Consider the following 22,926-nt stretch of genomic DNA (forward strand, 5'->3'; position numbering starts at 1 on the left):
ACTCGGAAGTGCCTTCTTCAACCACTAAATGACCTTCGAACTTCAACTAGTCCTGGACTTCCAAAACGGAGAAAAAGTTTTTAATGAAAACCAAAAAAATATTAATCTCCAAATCGGGGATAACTCTATCGTTTGGTACCATTACCGACCTCCGGTTTCGGCCGGAATAAGGTTAAACAGACCGGAATTCCATTCTCGTAACTGGAAGACCATTCCAGAAAACGGTTGCCAAAAAAAGTTATGAATCATGGTCCGCAGAATCCGAATCTATGATCTATGGTAAAAACATGTACATATGTATTTAAAAAATAGAGTTCTGGCCAGTTTAACCAATTTACGGTCGAAAACGGAAGTCGGTTATACGACCAAAAGATAGAGTACCCTCGACTTGGTAAAACATATTTTTTCGTTTTCCAATAAAACACTCAAACACTAAAACACATTTTCACTCATTTAAGAAGTCCAGAACGAGTTGAAGTTCGAAGGTCATTTAGAGGTTGAAAAAGGCACTTCCGAAAAAAAATTTCAAACAAATGACAAATGTTACGAATTTTAATCCTCAATAACCGAATCTGTAGTAAAAGCATGCATATCTATTGAAAAAAAATAATCAACTTCCGGTCAGTTTAATCCACTTTCGGTCCAAACCGCAAGTCGATAATACCACCGAAATGTAGAGCTTGCTCGATATGGTAAGCCATATTTTTTCGTTTTCAATGAAAAACATAACCAAAAAGGAAAAACATTTCCCTCCATTCAAGGGACACCCTGTATATAGTAAAATTAAGTTAATATAAGATTTTTTAAGTAAGACGAAATAGTAGTTGTTTCTCCAAAATCAGCTTTAGGAAGTTCTATTTTCATTAAAAAATTCAGAAAGGAGAATTAAATAGAAAAAAAAGATTTTAGTTCCTATTTTTAACAAGGTTCTCCACAATTTGGGCGAGCTTGATCTAGAAAACGGCATCTCCCCTTCTTAAAGACCCCATCTTAAATACTTGTTGGTGCTTCTTGTTTTAGATAAAAGAACTGTTGAATTTCGAAAAAGAGCAAACATTTTCAATTTCAAAACTTAGAAACAAAAATTTTCTCTAATCAAAATGCTGACAATGTGAAATTTCAATTAAACTTGCCTGCCTAGTATCAGAAGGAATGGGAATGAAATGAAAAATCGAAGTAGGATATTTTTCACATCGGTAAAAAAAACCTGCTATGAAGAATTGAATTTCGCGGGATTTTTTTTCGCAAATTTCTGCTGAACTCATCAACGTGATATAGATTGTATTAGACGAATTGCATTTCCATTAAAACGCAGTTTTCCGGAAAAACTAGGTCCAAGATAATTTTTTTTTTAATATTTGAAATTGGCAATATTTGGTATTTTTCGACACCTCAACAGTTATCTCTAAAAAAATAGCATTAAAAAATATAAGAAGTGTTGGTCCGGCTTTCGAAATCAAACTCGTCCAAATTTGGGTGAACCGTGTAAACAGTAAAATAAAATAAATCAACAAGTAAAAGTTATGAAAGCAGNCATTATAATCCTATATGAAAATACAAATTTTCGATTATTTATTTATTATTTATTTATTTTTTTTTTACTAAATTCGAATTTGATCAACATTTAACACTGTAACATATACAACTACGTATCTTAATTATTATTATTATTTTTTTTCGAATAATAATTCAATATCAACAATTTTGCAATTAGGAAATGTTTGGCAATTTATTAAATATAATATTATTATGAATACACTTTTAGAGCTAAGCATATTTAATTTTAAAACAAAGTAAATTGGCAGAGTAATACTAAGCCGTTACGTCTTGCACCTTAAAATAATTGAGAATAAATTCTTCCACATACATACATCAGCCGTAGCTTAAATAATTTAAAAATGTTATAGATAAAATTAAAAACAACGCTAATTTATGCGCAAACTTAAAATTGGCACATTTTTTCAAGATTTTATTTTAAAACTACAGGAATACATACTTTGTATAGCGTAACGTAAATCTGATCCGTTAAAATATGTATACTAATGGAGTTTTTTTTTTTTTTTAATTGAATCCAAATCATTCTATACTTACGCTAGCAATGAATTTATAATTTGAGTTTAAAAGGAAAAACGTTCTTATTTGTGATTAAATTCAATTCCTCTGAAAGAATGCGCTTCGCGGGCAAAGGACATGGCATTATTTTGAACGAAATAAAGATTTAATAAAAATATTGTGAGTACCTATAAATTACCGATATCGGACAGCAGCGACTGAAGATCAGATACATGTATAGGACATTAGTTTCAGAGGTAGCGGCGACTACCAGAAATTCGCGCTGCAGGAATTTTATAGAGTATCTGACCATTGTAGCATTTTTTCAATAATTTAATCCACTCACAACCTAGAAGTCGATGAGGCTTCAAATACGATTTCTTCAGGCTTCTCAGTTTCGTATTCTAAGAAACCCTTCTCTCAAAAAATGCACGCTAAGCTAGATACCGTCCCATTGCAAAAATACTAGCATAGTTTAAGTACGTAAGTAGTACTTATACAAACGGAATTATGCCAGGCTACTTTACCTAACCTAAATCAGCCTAACGATTTCTAGAACATAAAACTTATATCCCTTCAAATGCATACATACATACATACATAAAAATATAACTTGGAAAAATATATATTTTTCTCATAAGCGCTATAAGGAATTTTTAGAATGCTCATTAGTTAGTGATCATAAATGATCACATTGGGGAACTGAGCTTAGGCAATTTTGGAATTTTTTTTACCTTGTTCGTGGTATACCTAAATATATTACATTACACTACATTTGTACAACATACTTGTGAGAGTTTGCTCTACCTTTGCTGAATTAAAACTAACACGAACCTAAAGAATTTATTCTTAAAACATTTTAAAGCATAAATCTGGAAAATATGGGAGTAATTTTACAACACTTCTCGTATAGCCTGCATTTTGAGGAGACTCACAAGGCGTCATAGTGATGCAGATTGCCTAATGTCAAAAATTTTGAAAAATAAATACATATTTTTAGGTGCTAAAAATTATATACATTAGACTATTATGACTCTTTGAGAATCACCAAAATATATCCTTACTATGTATGTATAATACTTTATAAATAATACAATTTTTAACTGGCTACAAAAAAGGAGTTATCAATTCGTCGGAATAATTTTTTATGCCGGACTCCATGAACCGTTTTTAATAACTGTTTTTTTTTATTTAAACATTAGATCATGAAGAAAGTAATGGTAATCCAAAATTTTATACATATGAGCATTGAAATCGGTTGTTGTTTTTTTTTTGTTTGCTTAAAAATTATTGGTTTTTTTAAATGGCCAAAAATCTGGATGGTCTTTTGTTTGAGTCACTCACTATCTTTCAGTTCACTGAAAATTCGCATATACGAGTAAATACACATAGAATATATTACGTATCTATGGACACTTGGAAGAACAACTCAAGTCAAGTTATGCCACTTCCCGCTTAAACCATTAAATCGGTGCTTCCTACTATAGAAAGGCCGAACAGCTATTGTTGAGATCGAACCCAACCTTAGGGCAGTTTTTTTTTACACAATACACTCCGTCAAACGGAAATTAACGCATTCCGCTCTATAGAGTCTTATTAGTAGATAAGATCGAAAAAGTCCTCGATTTCAAGGAGGTTGCTCTATGTCCCTTCGTAGACATCGAGGATACTTTTGATAATATATACTGGCTACGGATTTATCTCAGGGCTTTGGTCCAAAGAGGTATAGATCTCTATTGTCGGGTGGATCGACGCCATGCTTCGTGAGCGTAATATAACGTCGTGCTTGAGCAATAGTTCCACACGCATTGGAGATACGTATATGTGTAAAGATGACTTCAGACTAGATGCTAAAAGAAATGTGCTTTAGAATGCCATTTCAGACCGTGAGGCCTGGTCAATTGGATCACCTCAAATCGATCTCAGAAATGCAGGCTAGTATACAGACAAATCGAAAATGGAGGGCAGAATAGGTGCGGCTGTCTATGGTACTGGCACCAAACTCTCCGCTGTAATGAGCATTTGGCCCACAATCTTTCTGATCGAGGTCTTAGCACTCTCAACCTCTACTAGAGTCGACCTGATGGCTTTATCAAAAAAGATAATCATCTCCGGGATCGTCAAGGGGCGCTTTGACACTCTTCCTTTGCCTTTGTCTTGAAGAAGAGGAAACGTCAGAGCATATTATGTCTGGTTGTCCGGTATTGGCCGGACCAACATTGTAATACTTTAGTTTTTCCGCAGTCGAATCCCTTAGTATCAGGAGTTCGTCTACCAATTTATTGCAAGCATTTATTAGGGAGGCTGATAGTATCTTGGGCCGCCAGTGTTAGGAACTTATCGAAGCTCTACAAAGATCTCCTAGGCCACAGTTTCAATTATTTCTCTTGTACCCAATAAATTACATAAGGTGCAATTCCCGTATTCCTCGGCCTAAAACTAGTAAAATTGTCAAAAAATAAAAATTCGCTCAGAGCGAGAGAGTAACATTGGAAAGTACGGGATCACTTTCTAGTAAAAAATTTTAACTTCTGTCAACTTCAACATAACGTCCAAATTTTGGTTGTAAATTTTTGCTTATTTTATACGTAAACACACTCAGCTCACACATATAAATAACCAAAAATACTTTGAAATTGATTAGAATCCACTTAAACAAGTAATTAAATACTTTTCAACATGAATTAGCAGAGTGCACTTTTCTTTTGTTTACAATTTGGTTGCCAAACACACTACAGCTGATCGTTTGACACATTTACCAGAATTTACCAGCAAAAAATTCTCGGACTAAAACTGGTAACTTCTGACAGAGAGAGAACCGTATTTACTCTCTTTTTTGTCCTCTCAATAGTCAGAGAACCGAGTACGGGATCGATTTCCAGTAAAATCTGACTGATTCTGACTATTTCTGACTAGTCCGGACTCGTACGGGATCGCAACTATAACTAACAAGCTACATAACTATTTCTCACTACAGAATCAATACAGCTAAAATCACGCGAGTTGTGTTTTCAAATGCCCACAGATATACATATGTATGTGCCTGTATACATATTCGCTTGTATACAACGCATTAGGATCTTCACAATAAAGCCAAACAAAACAATTATCGACGGCAATATCAATTTAAGCTAAATAGCAAAACTATTGGCTTACACAGCTAAATCTTCTGGACTCTTCAACTTAATTTCTATTGTAATTTGCAATTATTAATGTAATGCTACTAAGTAAATATGTATCTGTAGTTAATAAAGGTAAATGGACAATTTACTTTGGATGGCGTGCGCGAGTTCTTTTATGTCTGTTGACGCAACTGGTTGACAACTTGATTAACCGTGTTTTAGTTAAACATTCATGGACACTAAATTACGATATACTAAATTAATTGACTCCCATCTCTGCCACTGCTGCATTGGCATTCACATCCGCCGCCTCACCACTGCTGTTGTCAGTTGCTAATAGCTGAACACTATTACTATTCACTTCCGTTCGATCAACAATTATATTAGTCCAGTTAGCATTCGCTTTGACTATCTCAATGTCGCAGCGTAACTTTTGCAAATCCCCATAGTTAAGCGTAGTTGCCTCGCATGCCTGTAGCACGGATAATACATTCTCCAATTGGTTGGCGTACACACGCAAACGCTCATTGTTGCTGTTGTCCTCCTGTCTTTGCTCCGTCGTCATGTACTGTATGTGTGTGTGTGTATGTAAGTGAACGGCATTTGTGTAACATATAAATTTGCATATTTCAAATTTCAATTTCTTACCTCGGGATTTTTAATAACTGCACTTAGAAGAAAGTTTCGTATTTTGAGTTGCTTGAATTGTCCTTCAGTTTGCCACATTTTTAGCAAACTCAAAATGTCATCCGCATCGTTTTCGGCTACATTTCCTTCTTCAGCTGTGGTGCCGTTATTCATTGGTGTTGGGCTTGGTGCGGTGTTGGGGCAGAGTAGTTGCTGTTGCAAAGGTGAAAACTCAACTGTCGGTGAGAGTTTCTTATAATTGCTGCATAGTGTACTCAAATTACAAATGTCCTGCGTTAGACGCTGTCGGTTGGCCATCATTAAATGTTTTGAGGGAATTCAATTCGAATTTGCAATTAGCCAATTCAAAAGTGCGGTTGGTTTTCAAATATATATTTATGAATGTATTTATGTATGTATGTATGTGTGTATGTTATGTAGTATGTGTGATATTAAAAAAATTTCGACATTTTTCGCTTTTAGCATTTACAAGATAAATTCGAAAACCGTTATTAAGGTGGGAAACGTAAAATATGTATTCACATTGGCGTTTGTTGATGGGGTGTGAGATGTGACATCATGTCATGGAATAATTGAAAAAAATAAAATCACATTAAAGATCTTTATGAAATGATTTGCGAATCTAATAGAATGTGGCAAAATATGAGGTGTGTGATTTGAAGCTTATCTTATTTAAATAAAGGGAAATCAAGCTCTACGTAGTGGAACAAATTATGTAACTCCAAATTAAAATAAAATATGAGCAAAACCCGAATGTGTTTTAGAAAATATTAAAGTTTATATTTTTTTTAAAACCCTCTATAGCTGCTAAAACGGCCTTGAATTTACTATTTAATCTGTGAAGTTCTTCTGAAATTGAGTTAAGAACTACAGGAATATTCTCGCCTTTTGTAGGCAGTTTTACTTTTGGAAACAACCACTTGAACTTGAAGGAAATTGTTTTACATAAGTGAGTTTGGCAAAAAAAAAAAATTTCAGGAGGAGCTAAGCTAGAACACTCTAAAAACGAAAATTAAGAATTAATTACAGTATAGGAAGATACGTCAAAAGATTCTCAATACCGATTTTTACAACTGTGAATATTTCGCACTGTCGAGAAGGAGGATCTGCTGGAGTTTATACCGGTATTATCACCGCCACCCACTCTAATCTAACTTAAACATATTTCATCACACCGGATTGACTGGATACTCTGATATTAGAAATGATACAAAAGCATTTTAACTCCGCTGGAATGAGCTTTTTTTATTCAGCTAAGGTCGGTCGTTTACGGAGGGAATAGATATGGTTTCACTACATATAATTACACTGTTCGGCAGTCGGATGGGGTATTGAGCAAACTAAGTTTTTCTGAAATTCTGAAAGCCCAGGTTGGCGATTTTAAACGTTTTTTTTTATCGAAGTCTGTGGTCGCAGAGCAGCTTTTAAAACAATTTAAATTTATTTGAATGCAAATATTTATACCATCAAAAGGTCTTTCTGGTGGTTTTTGTGTACGAGGAATCTGAATCTGCAATTTATTTTTACTCATGTTTTTTTTTTGCATCAAAGCGCACCCAGCGGTCGTTTTTGAGAAACATTGTTTAGAAACTTTGTTGAGAAATATTGTTGAGAAACATTGCTGACACTTTTCCTTCATGTTTTTTTGCATCAGAGCGCACCCAACGACCGTTTTTGGCAAAAATAAATTACAAATTCAGATTCCTCGGACTCCAAAACCCCTGGAAAGGCCTTTTGATGGTATAAATATTTGCATTTAAATTACTTTTAATTGTTTCAAATGCTATACAAATAAGGGAAAACTGAACTGGAACTTTTCTATATACTACATATAATCCAGACTTTCAGAAAAACTTGGTTTCATCAATTCCCCAGAAAAAAAAATATGAAAATGTCGCACAGCATTTTGCAACATACGGGCGTGTTCAAAAAGTCAGTGATATACCCAGGATATGTATAGCATCGATATTGGAAAACGAGAGAAGGCCTTTAGCTCTAGAAATTATCTTTTGGGATGTCCTTAAGCGATAGTTGTAGTGATGAAAAAGATATAGTATGTGCAAATTTGAATATTTTGTAAAACTAAACGAAAAAATTAACGTAACTTTAAGTTGTGTCTACTAACAATGGTTTTATTACGGTTTTACATTTTAAATAAAATATACATAATTGTACGAAAAATTTGAATACATAAATTTAAAAAAAAAAACAAATTTGAAACAAAAATAATATTAAATATTAGATACAGTAATACATAAATCCAAAAGGTGAAGGTACAACTTCGATTATGTAGTTTAAACAATAAGGAAATGCACAAATTCTCTTTTCGCATTTACTTAAAATCTAAAACGGTCTGACATACATATAAAAATACACATAATAACTAAATATACTTTTTTAATGCCAATGCGTAGAGTAGTCAGATGAAAATGTTTCTGCTACCATTAATTACGAAAATATATATGCAAAAAGGTAACTCGCTGTACTATACTGTAATAATTTTGTCGGATTCGTTTTGAATTTCGTCGTCGTTTCATTAGCGGTTATCGTTTAGAAAAAATAATACTCATATCATAAAATTTATATTGAGACCAAAGTATGTAAGTATGTACTATACATACATATATAGAAAATAAAAAAACAGTGCGTAAACTATGTAGTTGCTCACATGCAACTAATTTCCTATGCATGTATGTATGTATATGTGTATGAATGTGTTATTAGAAAGAAGTCTCCAAGTTTCGGTGAGTTCTACAACCAAATAAATAAATGCTTGTGCAAAAGTAACTCAATTCTAATGCAAAAACAAAAAAAATCATTATTTATCAATCGATGATAGTGAACTTTAACTTTTCTTTAAAATCTTACATCGATTTCGTTGCGATGTCGCTGCATTTCTGCTTTAGTGTTCGACAAATCGTTATTTTTCAACAGTAATTCCTGTGTGGCATCCATAAGCTCGTCCTGCAGCTTGATGTTGACATCCTGCAGATCTTTTAGTTTCTCCAACATATCCTCTTTATTTTCTTGTAACTTATTCCTAGAGAAACAAAATAAATAACCGTTAAAAAAAATACGATTTTTTTAATACTCGTGTCCCACAATGCACAGTAGGCCAAAACTGGAATCTAATGGAAAGGTGTTACCTCAAAGATGGTCCCATACTAATTTGGTTTAGATCCGATCATTGGATCTTGAAGATATTAACAATATATCTTAAATTTTTATGGGGCGATTGAATTCGGTTTTGTTTTTTGCTTAAAAATTACTTGTTTTTTAAATAAAAGCTAAAAAAAAAATTTCAAATGTAAAAGTATAAATTAAAAAAAAAAATCAACAAAATTTTAAATTTTTTCAAAAAAATTTAGGTATGCAGTTCTTGCTGAAGTTTTGCTGACAGCATTTTCTTCCATATGAATAAAGTATGCTGGTAATTTCGGCAAAAAATTCAACGCGAATTCTTAGCCACTGGAAACGTACACATTATGATCGTAAAATTTAATTTGTTTATAAAAATTAAACAAGAAGAAATATTAGTTTTAAGATTTTCGTGTGAAATTTCTTTGAACTTGTGGGCAACGCTACAATTGTTTTCGATTCGATTTTCTTCAAAATTTCTCTGCACTTTTCACTCAAAAATTTTATATAAACTGATATAAACAAACAAATAATTTTAAATCGGGCTCAACAGGCCTCTTCAAAATTTTATTAGCTTTCATTTAAAAAGGGTTTATCAAATCTATTGAAAAATTAAGGCTCCGCACTATTCAGAACAGCAAATTCCCGTTTTAGACCACTGTGCAATATATGTATGTACTCACTTATCAACAATAAGTTGCTGTATGCAACTGTCGTTATCCATTTGAATGAGCCGCAGGACTTTCAGCAACTTAGTCACCAAACTATCGACTTCTATCACCTGATCAACAACGGCTTGTGCTGTGCAGTACTCCATTAGCGAAGGCATTTCAGCCACTGAATCGTGACAGCTCGCTTCATCAGAATTTTCAAGCTCACATTGACTGGAAAGTAAAACGTAAAAGTGCGGAATGTAGCGTGATTAAATCCGCATAGCCCTTTGCTTATATGTATCTATAATCTAACTCACTTCAACTGCAATGCGGCCTTTTGTACACTTTGCATAGCGCTGATCTGTAATTCCATCTGTTGTCGATTAACTATAGCCTGCGATAAGTTATGTAAGGACTCATCGCCAGAAGCAGGATTAACAAGCTCCGTTGGTATTTCCAATTGGGAAATAATGCCATTACACGATGAGACCATATTATGTGAATGAGAGTCGGGCATTGTCACATCTTCGAGCACATTATCCATCATTAGACAGGGTTCTGTTTCCGAATCGAGCATTTCAGTGGAATCTGAGTCATCTAAGAGGTCGAATGAGTTATTTAATTTTATTAAAAAAAATAATTGTATTTTATTTATTTTATTTATTTTCAATCGTTGTTGTACACTCACCACCGGCTCCATTTTGCGTATCGCCATTATAGTTGTTGTAATTGGCATTGTTGTTACTTTTGTTTGTACCCTGTGGATGCGGATCTCCACCACCACCGCCACCACCACCACCACCACCACCAACAGCGTTATCAATACTACTAATACGTTTTCCATTCCGCGTCAACAATTTTTTACTAGAGGGTGTTGTTGCATTACGTATGGCACTAATGACGGCAGCAATGAATGATTGATTTCTTTGTGGCGACAAAGAGCCATCACTCGACTGTGGCAGGAATTGTTGGGAATGCGTACATAACTCCAAACCATTTGTATTGGCGTGCGATTGTAAACGGCCATGACATTCGTCTATATTTTGTGATGAGCGCATTTCCAATGCGTTGCTTTGATTTTGTTGTATCTCAGGCTGGAAGCCGATATCCTGTTGAAGGTACGAAAATATGTATATTAAGAATTATTAATCTGAATCGAAGTTTAACTGCGAGCAAGTGAAGTGGAATCAAAATCGACTCGTATACATATTAATAAGGGTAGATTTTTTGATAAAAACAAGCCGAACACGAAACAAAGCCCCTGAGTTTTATGAGTTTATGCTCCCACTTCAGCAGGCATATGTGAGCAAATCACACGAGTATTTACATTTTTCCTCAAAAACATGTTTTTGGTCGAAAATAGTGGCACACTTATCTTGGATAATGCATTATCTTCTGTTTTGCGTAAAGAGCAAGATTCCATCGCGAAATTTAATTTAAATTAAAACTTAAAAAAGATATGCTAAAAAAGTAAAACAACAACTCATGCTCATATACTCGTAGTTGTAACGTATTTAATAATAAAAAAAACGTAAAGTTTTAAAAATTACCAAATAGCTGCGACAGATATTCTGCACGCTGCCATTTTCTTTTTTTAATTTGGTGGCACACTCATGAAACTTCACTGATATATTTTATTTGATGCCAACGTTCATTGCCTCTAATATGAACATTCTATTTGAAAACTTCCCAAAGTTATTTACAAAAAAAAAAAAAAAACAATTATGATTTTTTCGAATTACAATGAAAAAATTAGTAATTTCTGTACTCTTTTCGTCTAAATAAATGTTTTAAGGTTAAAATTTTTCAAATACTTGATTGATTGAAATAAATAAATGCAATAAGAATGCTTTAGCGTTTTTTTGTCTGGTGAGAGAAGGAAGTGACACTAAAAAAACAACTCGTAAGATTTGCTCATGTATACATTATGTCCTTCTGCGTGTAAGTGTTTATGTAGGTATGAACGAACTTATATACTTTTCTAGAATATACATATTTAAATGCTGCGCAACTATTCTATTCCAGTTACATACATATATATGTATGTATTTAAGTAAGCAGAACTTCTAAAAAATGAACATGCAGCCAAATTCCTATGGATGATGTTCATATGTACATACTTTAACTGCAACTAATGCTACCTCGACGGCGTTAGGGTGGCATTATCACTTGTGAAGCGAATGAATTTGGCGAAGCGAATGGTTTGGCGAACGCAACTAAAATATGAATTAAGAGTGTTCGCTTGTACAAGTGCTTTGTATTGCGAACACTTAGTGCCTTCTCTTCCTCTTAATTCGCGTCCGTTAAACCGTTAGCTTCGCCAAATTCATTCGCTCCGCCAAAAAGTTCGCTTCGCCAAATTCATTCGCTTCGCAAGTGGTAATGCCACCCTTAAACAATCTACAGCTAAAGCAATATTGGCATGTCAAGCACCACCCACCCCGTCAATTAATTGTCATTTGTCATCGCTTGGAACATCGCTGACCATCTTCTCCTTTTTCAAGAAGTAAGCATTTAAAAACAAACAGAAATACGAGTACATAAGCTGAACATTACATTTTTAGGAATTCTTATACATACATACTATCTATGAGTATTTCAAAGAGCAAGAAGTCTAGAAAACTACTCAGTGAAGAATAGCAAAGCTCAAATACTATTAGTGCGAAAACATGTGAATCCTTATACACGAAGAGTTCATTTTAAGTGCGGATGAGCAATAAATATGAGGGAACCCACTTTTGTTTTTAGGAAGAAAATAATTCTCGTGCACGATGGTTAAAATTCACTTTTATTATGGATATTCGTTTGCAAAATTTATATAACAAAAAGGGCAAACAAAAATGTTAAGCGACACTGTCGGACCGACCATCAGCATCTTTACCAAATTCTCGCTCTGTGAAAGCCGTCATTGGCTTTCTACCAAGAGGTACAGCTCGCGTTGTTCTGGTCCATTTACGGTCTGAATACTGTAACCGGCTAAACTCCTACTTACTCAGTTTCAAGCCCCACATACCTAACGTACTATGTCCCGTATGTGAAGGAGCCCCCACCAGGAAGAACGACCTCTGCACCTGTCAGCTTAAACCTACTCAACTAACATCTATCTCTCAATAATTTGGTCCGACCTCGTCGAAACAGCACGCTTCCTGTGACGACAATGACTTTCCAGTCGACTATCTTATCTAGGCTAATTAGTCGCTACAACAACAACAACAAAAATATCTTCAGCAGTTATAGAAAAATATAGAGAATATATAGAAAGTTCGCAAGCATCAACAAAAAATTCTCCAACCCTGGGGAGATTTATTTTTGGCTTTTAGAGCAACATGTTATGTCCAACCAGTTATTAAAGAAAAACATTTCTTTCTATAAAACACTTTTGTTGAGAATGCTATCTTACGTAAGTGATCAATAAGTTAAAAATATGCATTAGAGCTCGGAGAACAGTGTACGCTGATTTATAACTTAAATCTTAAGTTGTACTAAAGCTAAATGCTTACTGTAATGGCCGGTAATTTAAAGAGCTTTGTCCCCGATCCCACTTTTTTAATGAGCTCCGATATACATATACAATAGTGTATAAGTAAACTGCATGGAGCCAGTTTTAATAAATATTTCTGCAATACGCAGATGAAAGGATCACATCAAAATGTGTATCATCGAACAAATTCAGAAATATTGTTGTTGTTGCAGAAGAAGTGCTTAACCTTGCATTTATCTAGTCATGTTGTGTTCTCTTCATTCTCTGATATGGTAACATGAAGCCGATGAAGCGGGCGACACATTGGGTAAAGTGCATAATTCTCACGGTCTCGGGTCGTCGGGTTGGAAGGAAATTTGTCAAGGCATGGCGGGAGTTCGACACATCATAGAAAAGATTTTCTAATAGCGGTTGCCCCTCGCCAGGCAATGGCAAACCTCCGACTGTATTTCTGCCACGAAAAATAGATTCTCAGGCGGTGCAAGGGAATCGGCGTAAAACTGTCGTTCCATCCCATTTGTGTGACAACATGACACCAATAGTTGGAGTAGCTTGGCCAAACAGTAACCTATTTCGTAAACGGCAATCTGTTATTATAATTAAGTTAATCGGCCGACTACTGTTTTGTCGATTTTAAAGTCGCGTTTGACAGCGCAAAGAGATACTGCTCTACGATGCCATGCTTAAATTTGGGACCCTCTACAGCTATGTAGAGTGAAATCTTCAAATTTGTGAAATTGGGACTTCTTATGTTTGATGTTGGAAAGCGTAATCGGAGCTGCACATCTGAGTCGCAGCGGTATTATATATAGCAAAGGCTTCATGCTGCAGGCATATGGTGGGTATAGTTCCAGATAAAAGAAGAAGATATACATATGAAATTTCAAGGCCGCCTATGCAGAACTAATTTTTCTTTGCAAAAAACCATACTAAATATATTTAGCTTATCCATTCCACATTTGAGAGTTTCGACTAAGTTTAACCACCAAAAACCCAAAATGTTATTAAATATAATTCTATTTATAAACATTCAATTTGAATACATACTCACATTGCACACGATGCACGAATGCTTACCTCTAGGTCATGCTCAGTTATGTTGTAGGTAGAGACCAATTGTTCAACTAAACTGTCCAAACGCGAATGCAAGCCCGACAGCGCAGCAGAGGCGCCTGAAACCGAATAATTTTGCTGCATCATCATTTCCTTGGATTTATTTTCTAGCGCTGCATATTTGGATTGTAGCATGCGATTCTCTTGTCTGAATTAGGAGACAAAAAAAATAACCATTTTATTTAATTAACCAAGTTCAACATAATTTGCGCGTTGCTCTCACCTTCGCTGCTCATTAAGCCGCACTAGATGCCGACATTCATCGCGCAAAACTTTCACCTCTTCTTCGCGCCCCGCCAGCTGTTGCTTACAGGCTTGATGCTCATGCTCGAGTTCTTTTAGTGCATCATGCAATGTTGTTTTTTCGTGTTGTAGAAAGTCTTGCAATTCGCTCGACTCCTGCTCGATAGCAGCCTTCTCTTGCAATAGACATTCTTGTGCCGCCAACGAGCGTTCCATTTCTAATTGTAGCGTCCGGCATAGCTGACGCAACTGTCCGATCTCGTGTTGACGCTCGATCAACTCATGGCCACTAATTTGTATCTGTGACTCCAGCATAAGCAAACTATCGTGTCCACTTCCACTACCTTCATCCGACGTTGGCGTAGTAGCGTCACCATCCAGACTTATGCCGCTGACGCTACCGCCAGGGCGACCACATCTACGGCCCGCAATTCGCGCCATTTCCAGCATGCTCATCACACGTTCCGTATTCAAGTGCAGCTCACGCTGTGTTGCTAGTTTCTCTTCACGTTCATGTTGCAGCTTCACGCTGAGTTCGTGTTCACGCTGCGCTAATTGTCGCACTTCATCTCGCAATCGCTCCAATTCAGCGTCGCGCATATCAGTCTGTGTGGTCTGCTCCTGTTGATCGACAGCATCTATGGCGCGCGTTGCTGCCTCGCGTCCCGCAAACACATTTTCCAAATCTTCGCCGGTGAGCGCTGTTTGTACACTGGTCTCATGGTATATGCGCGTTTTAGGCGGTTGCGCAGGTGTTTTGCGCGTGTGTATAAGTGATCGCGCTTGGTTGCTTTGTGGTGTCGATGCGCCAAACGCGCTGACTAGATTCCTGCGCGTGCCTGCCATTAAGGACGTAGTCATGCGCGCATCGCGTGTTATTGAACTACTGCGCGACTCATGTGGCGCTGTTAAGTCTTCCACAGATTTTTGTTTGCGTCGACGCGGTAGCGTGCTATAAGGATTTGAGTTGGCGTTCGAGCTGGTCGACGACTTCACCTCCATCGATGCCATCATATTTGAGGAACGCATTTTTAGTGACATCAAATCAGGCGTCACAGATACACCGCGCTTGGCTGCACCTACGCCAACACTGGAGGTGCGCGTAGTATTGCCAGGCCAACGGCCATCCTCTGAAGGCGTACATGGTGTGCGCGCTCGACTTAACGATGGTGTACGCTGCACCAACCGCTGCATGCTCATGGATTGTGTACGGCTGAGTGTGTTCGGCAAGGAATCCGGCTTTTGCGGTTTTGTGGTGCGCGCCGTACTGGAGCGCAACGTAGAAGTCGGCGCTGCCATTAAAGTCTTACTGTTGTAGTTGCTGGTTCCACTAGTGGTCAACTGTTGCTTGTCTGTTTGACGTTGTGCTGATGTCGCAGCTGTTGCAGGTACGTGGCGCGACAAAGATGATGTGCGTTTTACACCCACCGGGCGGGCACGCGGTGTGGTCGCACTGCCAGTGTGTAAATAAGCGCTGCTAGAAGTCGAGTTTGTGGATATCGGCGTGCTGCTGCAATCTGCAAAAATAACAAATAAAATTATTTATTAACAGTTCATTAATAAAATTATGTAGCTTTCAAAATATTTACCACGCTCGCGCATGCTTCGCGACATTGGCGTGGCAAAACCACCGCGGCTGGATTCAAATACACGCACTTTGGTCTTAACACTGTTCGAGCGTCGCACAGGCGTTGTTGCAACAGTGGCCCCACCCAACATCGACGAACTCTCACTGCCATTTTCACTATAACACTCAAAGCTCTGCGTGGCAGAAGACACAGCGCCATAAGTGGCAATACTTGTGGCCAACTCAGCGCTTACCGCGTCCGAGCCGCAACTGAGCAAGCTAGAGTTGCCAGATAGATTTAGTCCTTGAACGACAGCAGTGCTTGTCATTGTCAACGCTGTCGTCTGATGGATGACTTCATCCAGCCCGCCCGAGCTGCTCGCATAACCACCGCTATTGCTGCTCAACGCACGTTGCAGTGAAATGTTCTTAGTGGCACTGCTGCTGTCGTTGCTGTTGCTGTTGCTGTTGCTGTTGCTGTTGCTGTCGCCGCCTACAACGCCAGTCATTGCAGACTTTGTGGTCGCTGTGTCCAGGCCACTATCACTTCCGCCATCACAATGGCTGCTGCCACCTTCTTCATGCAAGTCTAACGCTGCCATTTTGCTTTCCAACAGCGCATCGCAATCACTCTCAAATTGTGTAGACATGGGATGAGTTATTTTTAAGGAATCATTAAGATGTCTCTCAGTGCTAGGTGTGCTTGGTATACTTGACGCCAGTTCTAGGCTGATTGCAGATCCATCATTGCGGCCACTTAATTGCTCATCGCTAATGCCGTTACAGGAATCACCCTCAACTGTGTCTTTATCCAGTTGGAGCTCATGTGTCTTATGATGTTCCTGTTCAGAGTCCTGAGTATATAATATGGCGGACATTTTGTTCTGTTTATGGCTGGTGGGCGTTGCGCTAAGGCAAAGCAGAAGATTCACTTATACATTTTACCTGAAAATGAAAAGAAATTTAATGATATGATTTTTAATAGAGGTTCAAAAAAATTGCGAATGGGAAATATTTTAAGGCATCGGTGACTGGTTCTAGTTAATAAAAAACATTATTGCAACAAATACGGAATCTCGGAGAAAATATTATCGGTTACGCATTAATTTTAAGCTGCATATAGCAATTAATACCGTTAGAGAACAAAATCATAAAGAAAAAAGGATTTGCATTAATTGCACATAAATCCTACAAACTGATTTATCAAAAAAAATCGACCTAAATTTTTTTGAGAAGGTGTGCGAAATAAAGTCATACGTTTTCTCACCATCAGTTATCAGGGAGCTGCAGTGAGGTTAGTTAAGGTAAGTTTAAGTATATAGATACATATATAAGTTAACCACAAAGTCACAAAACTCAGCATATCACTATTGTGATTTTTAATAATCTTGAAAATATGCCACAAAACTTGATTTTAAGTGCTAAGAAAATGCACACAACTTTAAGTACTTTTTTTAGCGGCATAAATGTCGTAGCAGTATTCTAGGTGATTTTAGGTGAGTTCAGTTGGAGTGAGGTGGGTTGAAGTGAGGTGCGCTGGGGCCATTTTTTTATCTTCATTATTTTCTCCTTCTACATAGTCATCATCGACTTTGTCCTTATGTGAAGTATCTATTTACATTTACCTTCATCTTCATCTTCGTCTATATCTTTACGTTTCTTTATTTTTATCCTTTTCTTAATCTACGTATTCACTTTTACCATCATCTTTATATGTATTAGGGTCCTGGTAAACGATGAAAATAATCCTAAAATAAACAAAGCGAAACACTGCGATTGAAGTGAAAACGACAACACTTGAGTAAATCCATTCTCATGAACGTGAATTCCTATTCTCATGAGAATTATTCTCATCGTTTACCAGAACTTTAATTCTCAATTTAAATATTATTCTTAAATCATTGCCTCAGTATCAAAATTAAAGCATACACATACGAGACATTTCCGCCTACAACCATTCATCATTTCCATCGCATTCGCCATGTTGATTTTTCAATTCACAACCGCCACTAAAAGGGTTTAACTTCAAAAAAAAAAAATCATCGAAATCAGTCAATCCGCATAAAATCTAAGAGAAAATGATCTTCATATTTTTTGTTTGTGAATTTTTCGTTATTTTAAGTTATTTTGCTATTTGGAGCGGAGACAATTTCAACAAATGGCATAGTATATCATAAAAAACTGGGAAAGCTCAATGAAATTTGGTTTGAGGATCATTCTTTCCACAAGGTAGGGTGGTATTGAAAATGGGTAAAATCGGAAAATAACTACGCCCACCTCCCATATAGGGTTATTTTTGAAAAATACAAAAATTTCGATGACTCCGTAAATCACGAGGCAAAATCACCTAAACTTTATATTTAGGTTTTATATGGTTTTGTCCAAAAATTTGATTTTGTTTAAATTTTAAAAAATGGGCGCGGCTAGGCATATCTCAGAAATTGCTTAACCAATTTCTCCTAAACTTCTATATTTAGTGTATTATATTTAGTGTAAACACGTTATGAACATTTATGTGAAACTACAAAAATGTGCAGTGTAACGAGCAGCAATAAAATATGATCATTAAAAATCAACAACATCTGTGAAGTTATTATTTTTTGTTTGTAGCAGGAAGTCGACGACCGACTTAAACTTCTGCTCTCAATCCGTAGAGAATAGAGTATGTATGTACATACAAATGTCTCTATCAACTTGCAGTGTGTAAGCATCTTAGGTGAAATCGACAGTGCATAAATAATCAATTTATTATTTGAAAATCATGTCATTGTGCCTTTATGTGTACACGTATGTATGTATGTACATATGTATGTATGCTCCAATGTAGTTTGTATAAATGCATTATGACCCTACAAGACAGCTGAGTATCATATGAGTACTCATATTATCATTACCCCTAATCTCAAAAGTGCTTATCAAAGTCCTCATTTTCGTTCAGGCCATGGGAAAAAATTGAGTACTTTCCCCTCAATGTTGTCATCAGAAAGTCCTCAGTACTAATAGTCAAACTACTCATTTATGCCGTACTACAAAAACAAAAGTGTAAATGTGTGAGAATTTTTGCCTAAAGTGCTCAGCAATGTCTTGTAGGGGAATGTATGTATATACATACATACTTGCCGGTTATGGTGCTATCATTACGATAGATGTCATTTATAACTTTGTTGTACACTAGTACAAGCCTCTGCTGATTGTATTTATGTGCATTTTCGTAATTACAGTAATTTGCTCGAAGCTACTTACAATTGTGTGTTTTGACATTATTTATTTTTAGGTTACATTTTCAATCAAATCAGGCATGACAGATTTATTAAATTAGTAAGGCAATATTTGAGCTACAAAGGCATTGGTGGATATATTGGAGATGCTGCTGATGTGTTAGCTGGACGATTTGCAACAACCGCACCAGTAGGCCTCGAGTATTTCTTTACGATACTTCACCACCCCAGACAGCATCGAGTTTAGCAAAGTAGTCAAAGCGTTAAAACCTCATATCGAGTTTCCACTAGGTAATAAAACTATAAAAATAAATTGCCATTTAAAAAACGCTATGTATGTGGAAAAAATCTTATTGACTATTTTTATGAACGCAATGGTACGAATATTATTAATGTTCACTGTATCATTAAAATTTTTGATATTCAATGTCCAGTGAAAATCCAACATTAGACAAAATAGAGGCTGCTATGATTGGAGTACTTTTGGGAATTGAAATTTAAATAAATTTTAAGTAAATTTTAAATAAATTTAGAATTATTATTAGATATAAATTGTGGCTTACCGAACAGTCAATTAGAAAGCTTGGAAAGAAGTTTTTTTTCTGAAGTTCGCAGAAATGGCACTAAAAATGTTTTGAAAAAAATGCATTTGCGGAGTATGGTTTTTTACTTATAGCTATTTTTTTTTTGAGGAAAAAATCTTGTTTTAATAGATTTGTTCGCTTTTTCTTTTTTTTTAATACGACGTTCTGCCAACAAACGAGCGATATGTACTACAAATGAAAAATTTCGAATGTTGTTGAATATTTAAAGATTTCATAATTTTCCTTATCGACAACATACAACAAATACCAAAATTTCACGTCACGAACTTTCTTTTTTTTTGTAATAGCATTTGGTTTATGTGCATACATAAATGCTGAGGGTTGAGCCATGTACATAAACATAGAATACCAAATTAACAACAACGGAATACAAGGGGTACAATCAAAAGTGTGTCTCACTGCTGCTTTATGGGTAGATCGTCCACCTCCACCGCCACCATTAGCATTGTGTTCAACAATAAGTTTCATGCAGTTTTTTGTTTCTTTATTTTGGTTTTGTTTTAAAATTTTTTTGCTTGTTTGCCGTCCGTTCCTGTTGCAATTGCAGCAAAACGAAAATCGATTACCTTTGGTAGTTCGCTGCTGTCTGCATCAAAAGCACGCCCAAGCCCATGTTGCTTGAATATGTATGTGCGCATGTATTTAAACTAGGGTGATACATATTTGCACGGGAATTCAATTTCTAAAGATCTGTCATTAACGAGAACATCGGTAGAAGCGTAAATAAATTTTTGATCACAACTCGATGTTGGAAAATGCATGACTGCAAATGATTATAATACTTCTAATAAAAATCTTTAACTGAAGTCGTATATTTTCATTACTTTTTATTGTTATTGTATGATTTTTATTTTTTCGATCAAGTATTATTGTTTTTTCTTATTTTATAATTTTTCTCGTATTTTTTGTTTATAAGAACGCAAGTATTTATTATGAATAGTCTATAATAACAGATAATTTCCAAAAAAAGTTTTGATCAAAAAAATAAAATTCGATAAAAAAATAAAAATTAAACCAATAAAAATTAAACTTTTAGTGGAGAATATTTTTACGTTGTTTTTTTTTGTCTACTCGACAATTTCCTTAATTCTTCAATTACAGTTCTGTCGCCTTCATTCGCTCATTCGTCTTTCTTCGTAATCACGACAGTATATTTGGCTTTCATATGGCGATTTAAATTTCCAAAGAGAGCCACCAACAATGCTTATGGAAATTCGACAGTGCCTGCATTTTACTTTAATCTACAGGCTTAAACACCTTTCTTCAATATTGCTTTCCAAATGTGACCAAATTGCTCTATGTTTTGGCATCCTAAAACGAAAGTGTTTTGGTAAACAACAAATCCCAAAAACTTAACTCAAAGATTTACTTTTTTACACAAATTGCACTGAACGATGTAAAATATTGGAAATTCAATAAAATAAAATTACTATTTAGCGCGAATTCCGATCAGTTATTTCTTTATGCCCTTACAAGGAAAAACGAGATGGCATATGTGTTAAAATTACATTTCCATATTTATTGGAGTATTGCCACAGAAAATTTAAGTTCACTTTAATTAACGATATAATGAACTAGTTCAATAAAAAGAGCTGCCTCTTTCGCTCTTTAGTCCAAAAGCTTCCCAAGCCTAGTATGTAGACGTCTGTTGGTTTTTGGTTTCTACGTAAAAATGGCATAGCAGTGCAAAGTATGCATAACTGAGTTATTACTGTTCTACTATTATTATTATAGTATTTTATATATGTATAACTGTTTCGTCCTGGAATTTAGGGCACACTCTTTGAACTCGAGAAAGGCAACTGGTGAATGCACTAGCCGGACGTATTCTAGACACTCATGAAAGGTAATGAACTGCATTACGCGCTCTCTGGTTAGTCTAGTTCATTCACTAGTTCTTCACTGATGCGTCGTATTGAACGTTCGCGGCTTTACCTATGTAGGTAACAGCCGTTTTATTACAACTTCTGAATGGAAGCTAATGGCAGCTAGTGCAATAACTGGTGAATGGTTACAGCTAATGGCATCACCAAGTTAAATTTATTGGTGAATTGCATTGCTGCTAATCTGGCGGGTAGCTGGTTGTGGTTACCGATAGCGAGTAAATTCAATAGTGTCTCACTAGTGTGCGATACTAGAGGGTTTTTTATAGAAATCTCTACACATCGAAACTTCGATTACGATGCAACTAACTAACATCACTTCGCATTCAAACTCCTCACTCGCGCTTTCGCAGCATTCGTCACAATATGGTTCATTAAGAGTTGCAATCCCGTATTCCTCGGACTAAAACTAGTGAAATTGTCAAAAAATAGAAATTCGCTCAGAGCGAGAAAGTAACATTGGAAAGTACGGGATCACTTTCTAGTAAAAAATTTTAACTTCTGTCAACTTCAACATAACCTCCAAATTTTGGTCGTAAATTTTTCCTTATTTTATACGTGTAAACACACTCAGCTCACACATATAAATAACCAAAAATACTTTCAAATTGATTAGAAACCACTTAAGCAAGTAATTAAATAATTTTCAACATGCATTAGCAGAGTGCACTTTACAATTTGGTTGCCAAACACACTACAGCTGATCGTTTGACACATTTACCAGAACTTGCCAGCAAAAAATCTTCGGACTGAAACTGGTAACTTCTGACAGAGAGAGGACCTCTTTTACTCTATTTTTTGTCCTCTGAATATTCGGAGAACCGAGTACGGGATCGATTTCCAGTAAAATCTGACTATTTCTGACTAGTCCCGACTCGTACGGGATCGCAACTAAGATTAGGTACTTATGAACATGATAAAATGATGTACCCTAATGTACATACATATCTATGCATATAAAAATAAATGTATTTAACATCAAAGCTGAGGGCGTTACGCCTGCCGCAAACCAAATACACTCCCCTGCATAACAAAGCGGCTGGATCTCGTGCTACGTAGAAATTTACAGGGAGTATGAAAATAATTAAGGACTGGCTGTTCGTTTGGCAAATTTGCACAGATACGACTAGGGCAAATTACAAAAAAGTTTGTTAAACAGAATTGTATGTAGCAACGAATTTTTATATGGAAGAAATGCACAAC

General features: G+C 35.9%; 1 protein-coding gene across 3 annotated transcripts; it reads right to left on the reverse strand.

Annotated features, from left to right (window-relative positions):
• Positions 1-2,053: 2,053 nt before the first annotated feature.
• corn (microtubule-binding protein cornetto) lies at positions 2,054-16,955 on the reverse strand. 3 transcript variants are annotated; one of them, XM_017624963.1, is made up of 10 exons: positions 16,040-16,910; positions 14,431-15,967; positions 14,172-14,355; positions 10,302-10,722; positions 9,931-10,210; positions 9,644-9,844; positions 8,691-8,862; positions 5,823-6,104; positions 4,993-5,742; positions 2,054-4,436 (listed from the first exon to the last, which is right to left on the reverse strand). In XM_017624963.1, the coding sequence occupies exons 1-9, from the start codon at positions 16,893-16,895 to the stop codon at positions 5,434-5,436; spliced, it is 4,242 nt and encodes a 1,413-aa protein (XP_017480452.1). In that variant the 5' UTR covers positions 16,896-16,910; the 3' UTR covers positions 2,054-4,436; positions 4,993-5,433. The 3 variants fall into 3 exon arrangements, with proteins under 3 accessions (XP_017480452.1, XP_017480453.1, XP_017480454.1); XM_017624964.1 differs by lacking the exons at positions 2,054-4,436; positions 4,993-5,742; positions 5,823-6,104 and adding an exon at positions 6,131-6,277 and having other exon boundaries at positions 16,040-16,955; XM_017624965.1 differs by lacking the exons at positions 2,054-4,436; positions 4,993-5,742; positions 5,823-6,104 and adding an exon at positions 8,054-8,616 and having other exon boundaries at positions 16,040-16,955.
• Between the last annotated feature and the right edge of the window lie 5,971 nt (positions 16,956-22,926).

This window comes from Rhagoletis zephyria, unplaced genomic scaffold, assembly GCF_001687245.7.
Source record: "Rhagoletis zephyria isolate East Lansing unplaced genomic scaffold, Rhagoletis_zephyria_1.1 Rzeph_scaffold_03837, whole genome shotgun sequence".
In the NCBI taxonomy this organism is placed as follows: domain Eukaryota; kingdom Metazoa; phylum Arthropoda; class Insecta; order Diptera; family Tephritidae; genus Rhagoletis; species Rhagoletis zephyria.

Bases quoted from the DNA above. Each gene is read 5' to 3' on its own strand.
- corn (XM_017624963.1), bottom strand. From the start codon at position 16,895: ATGTCCGCCATATTATATACTCAGGACTCTGAACAGGAACATCATAAG. The intron at 8,863-9,643 runs GTGAGTACATAC...TTGTTTCTCTAG, and splicing joins CAGCAACTTATTGTTGATAA to GAATAAGTTACAAGAAAATA. The intron at 6,105-8,690 runs GTAAGATTTTAA...GCCAACCGACAG, and splicing joins GACATCGCAACGAAATCGAT to CGTCTAACGCAGGACATTTG.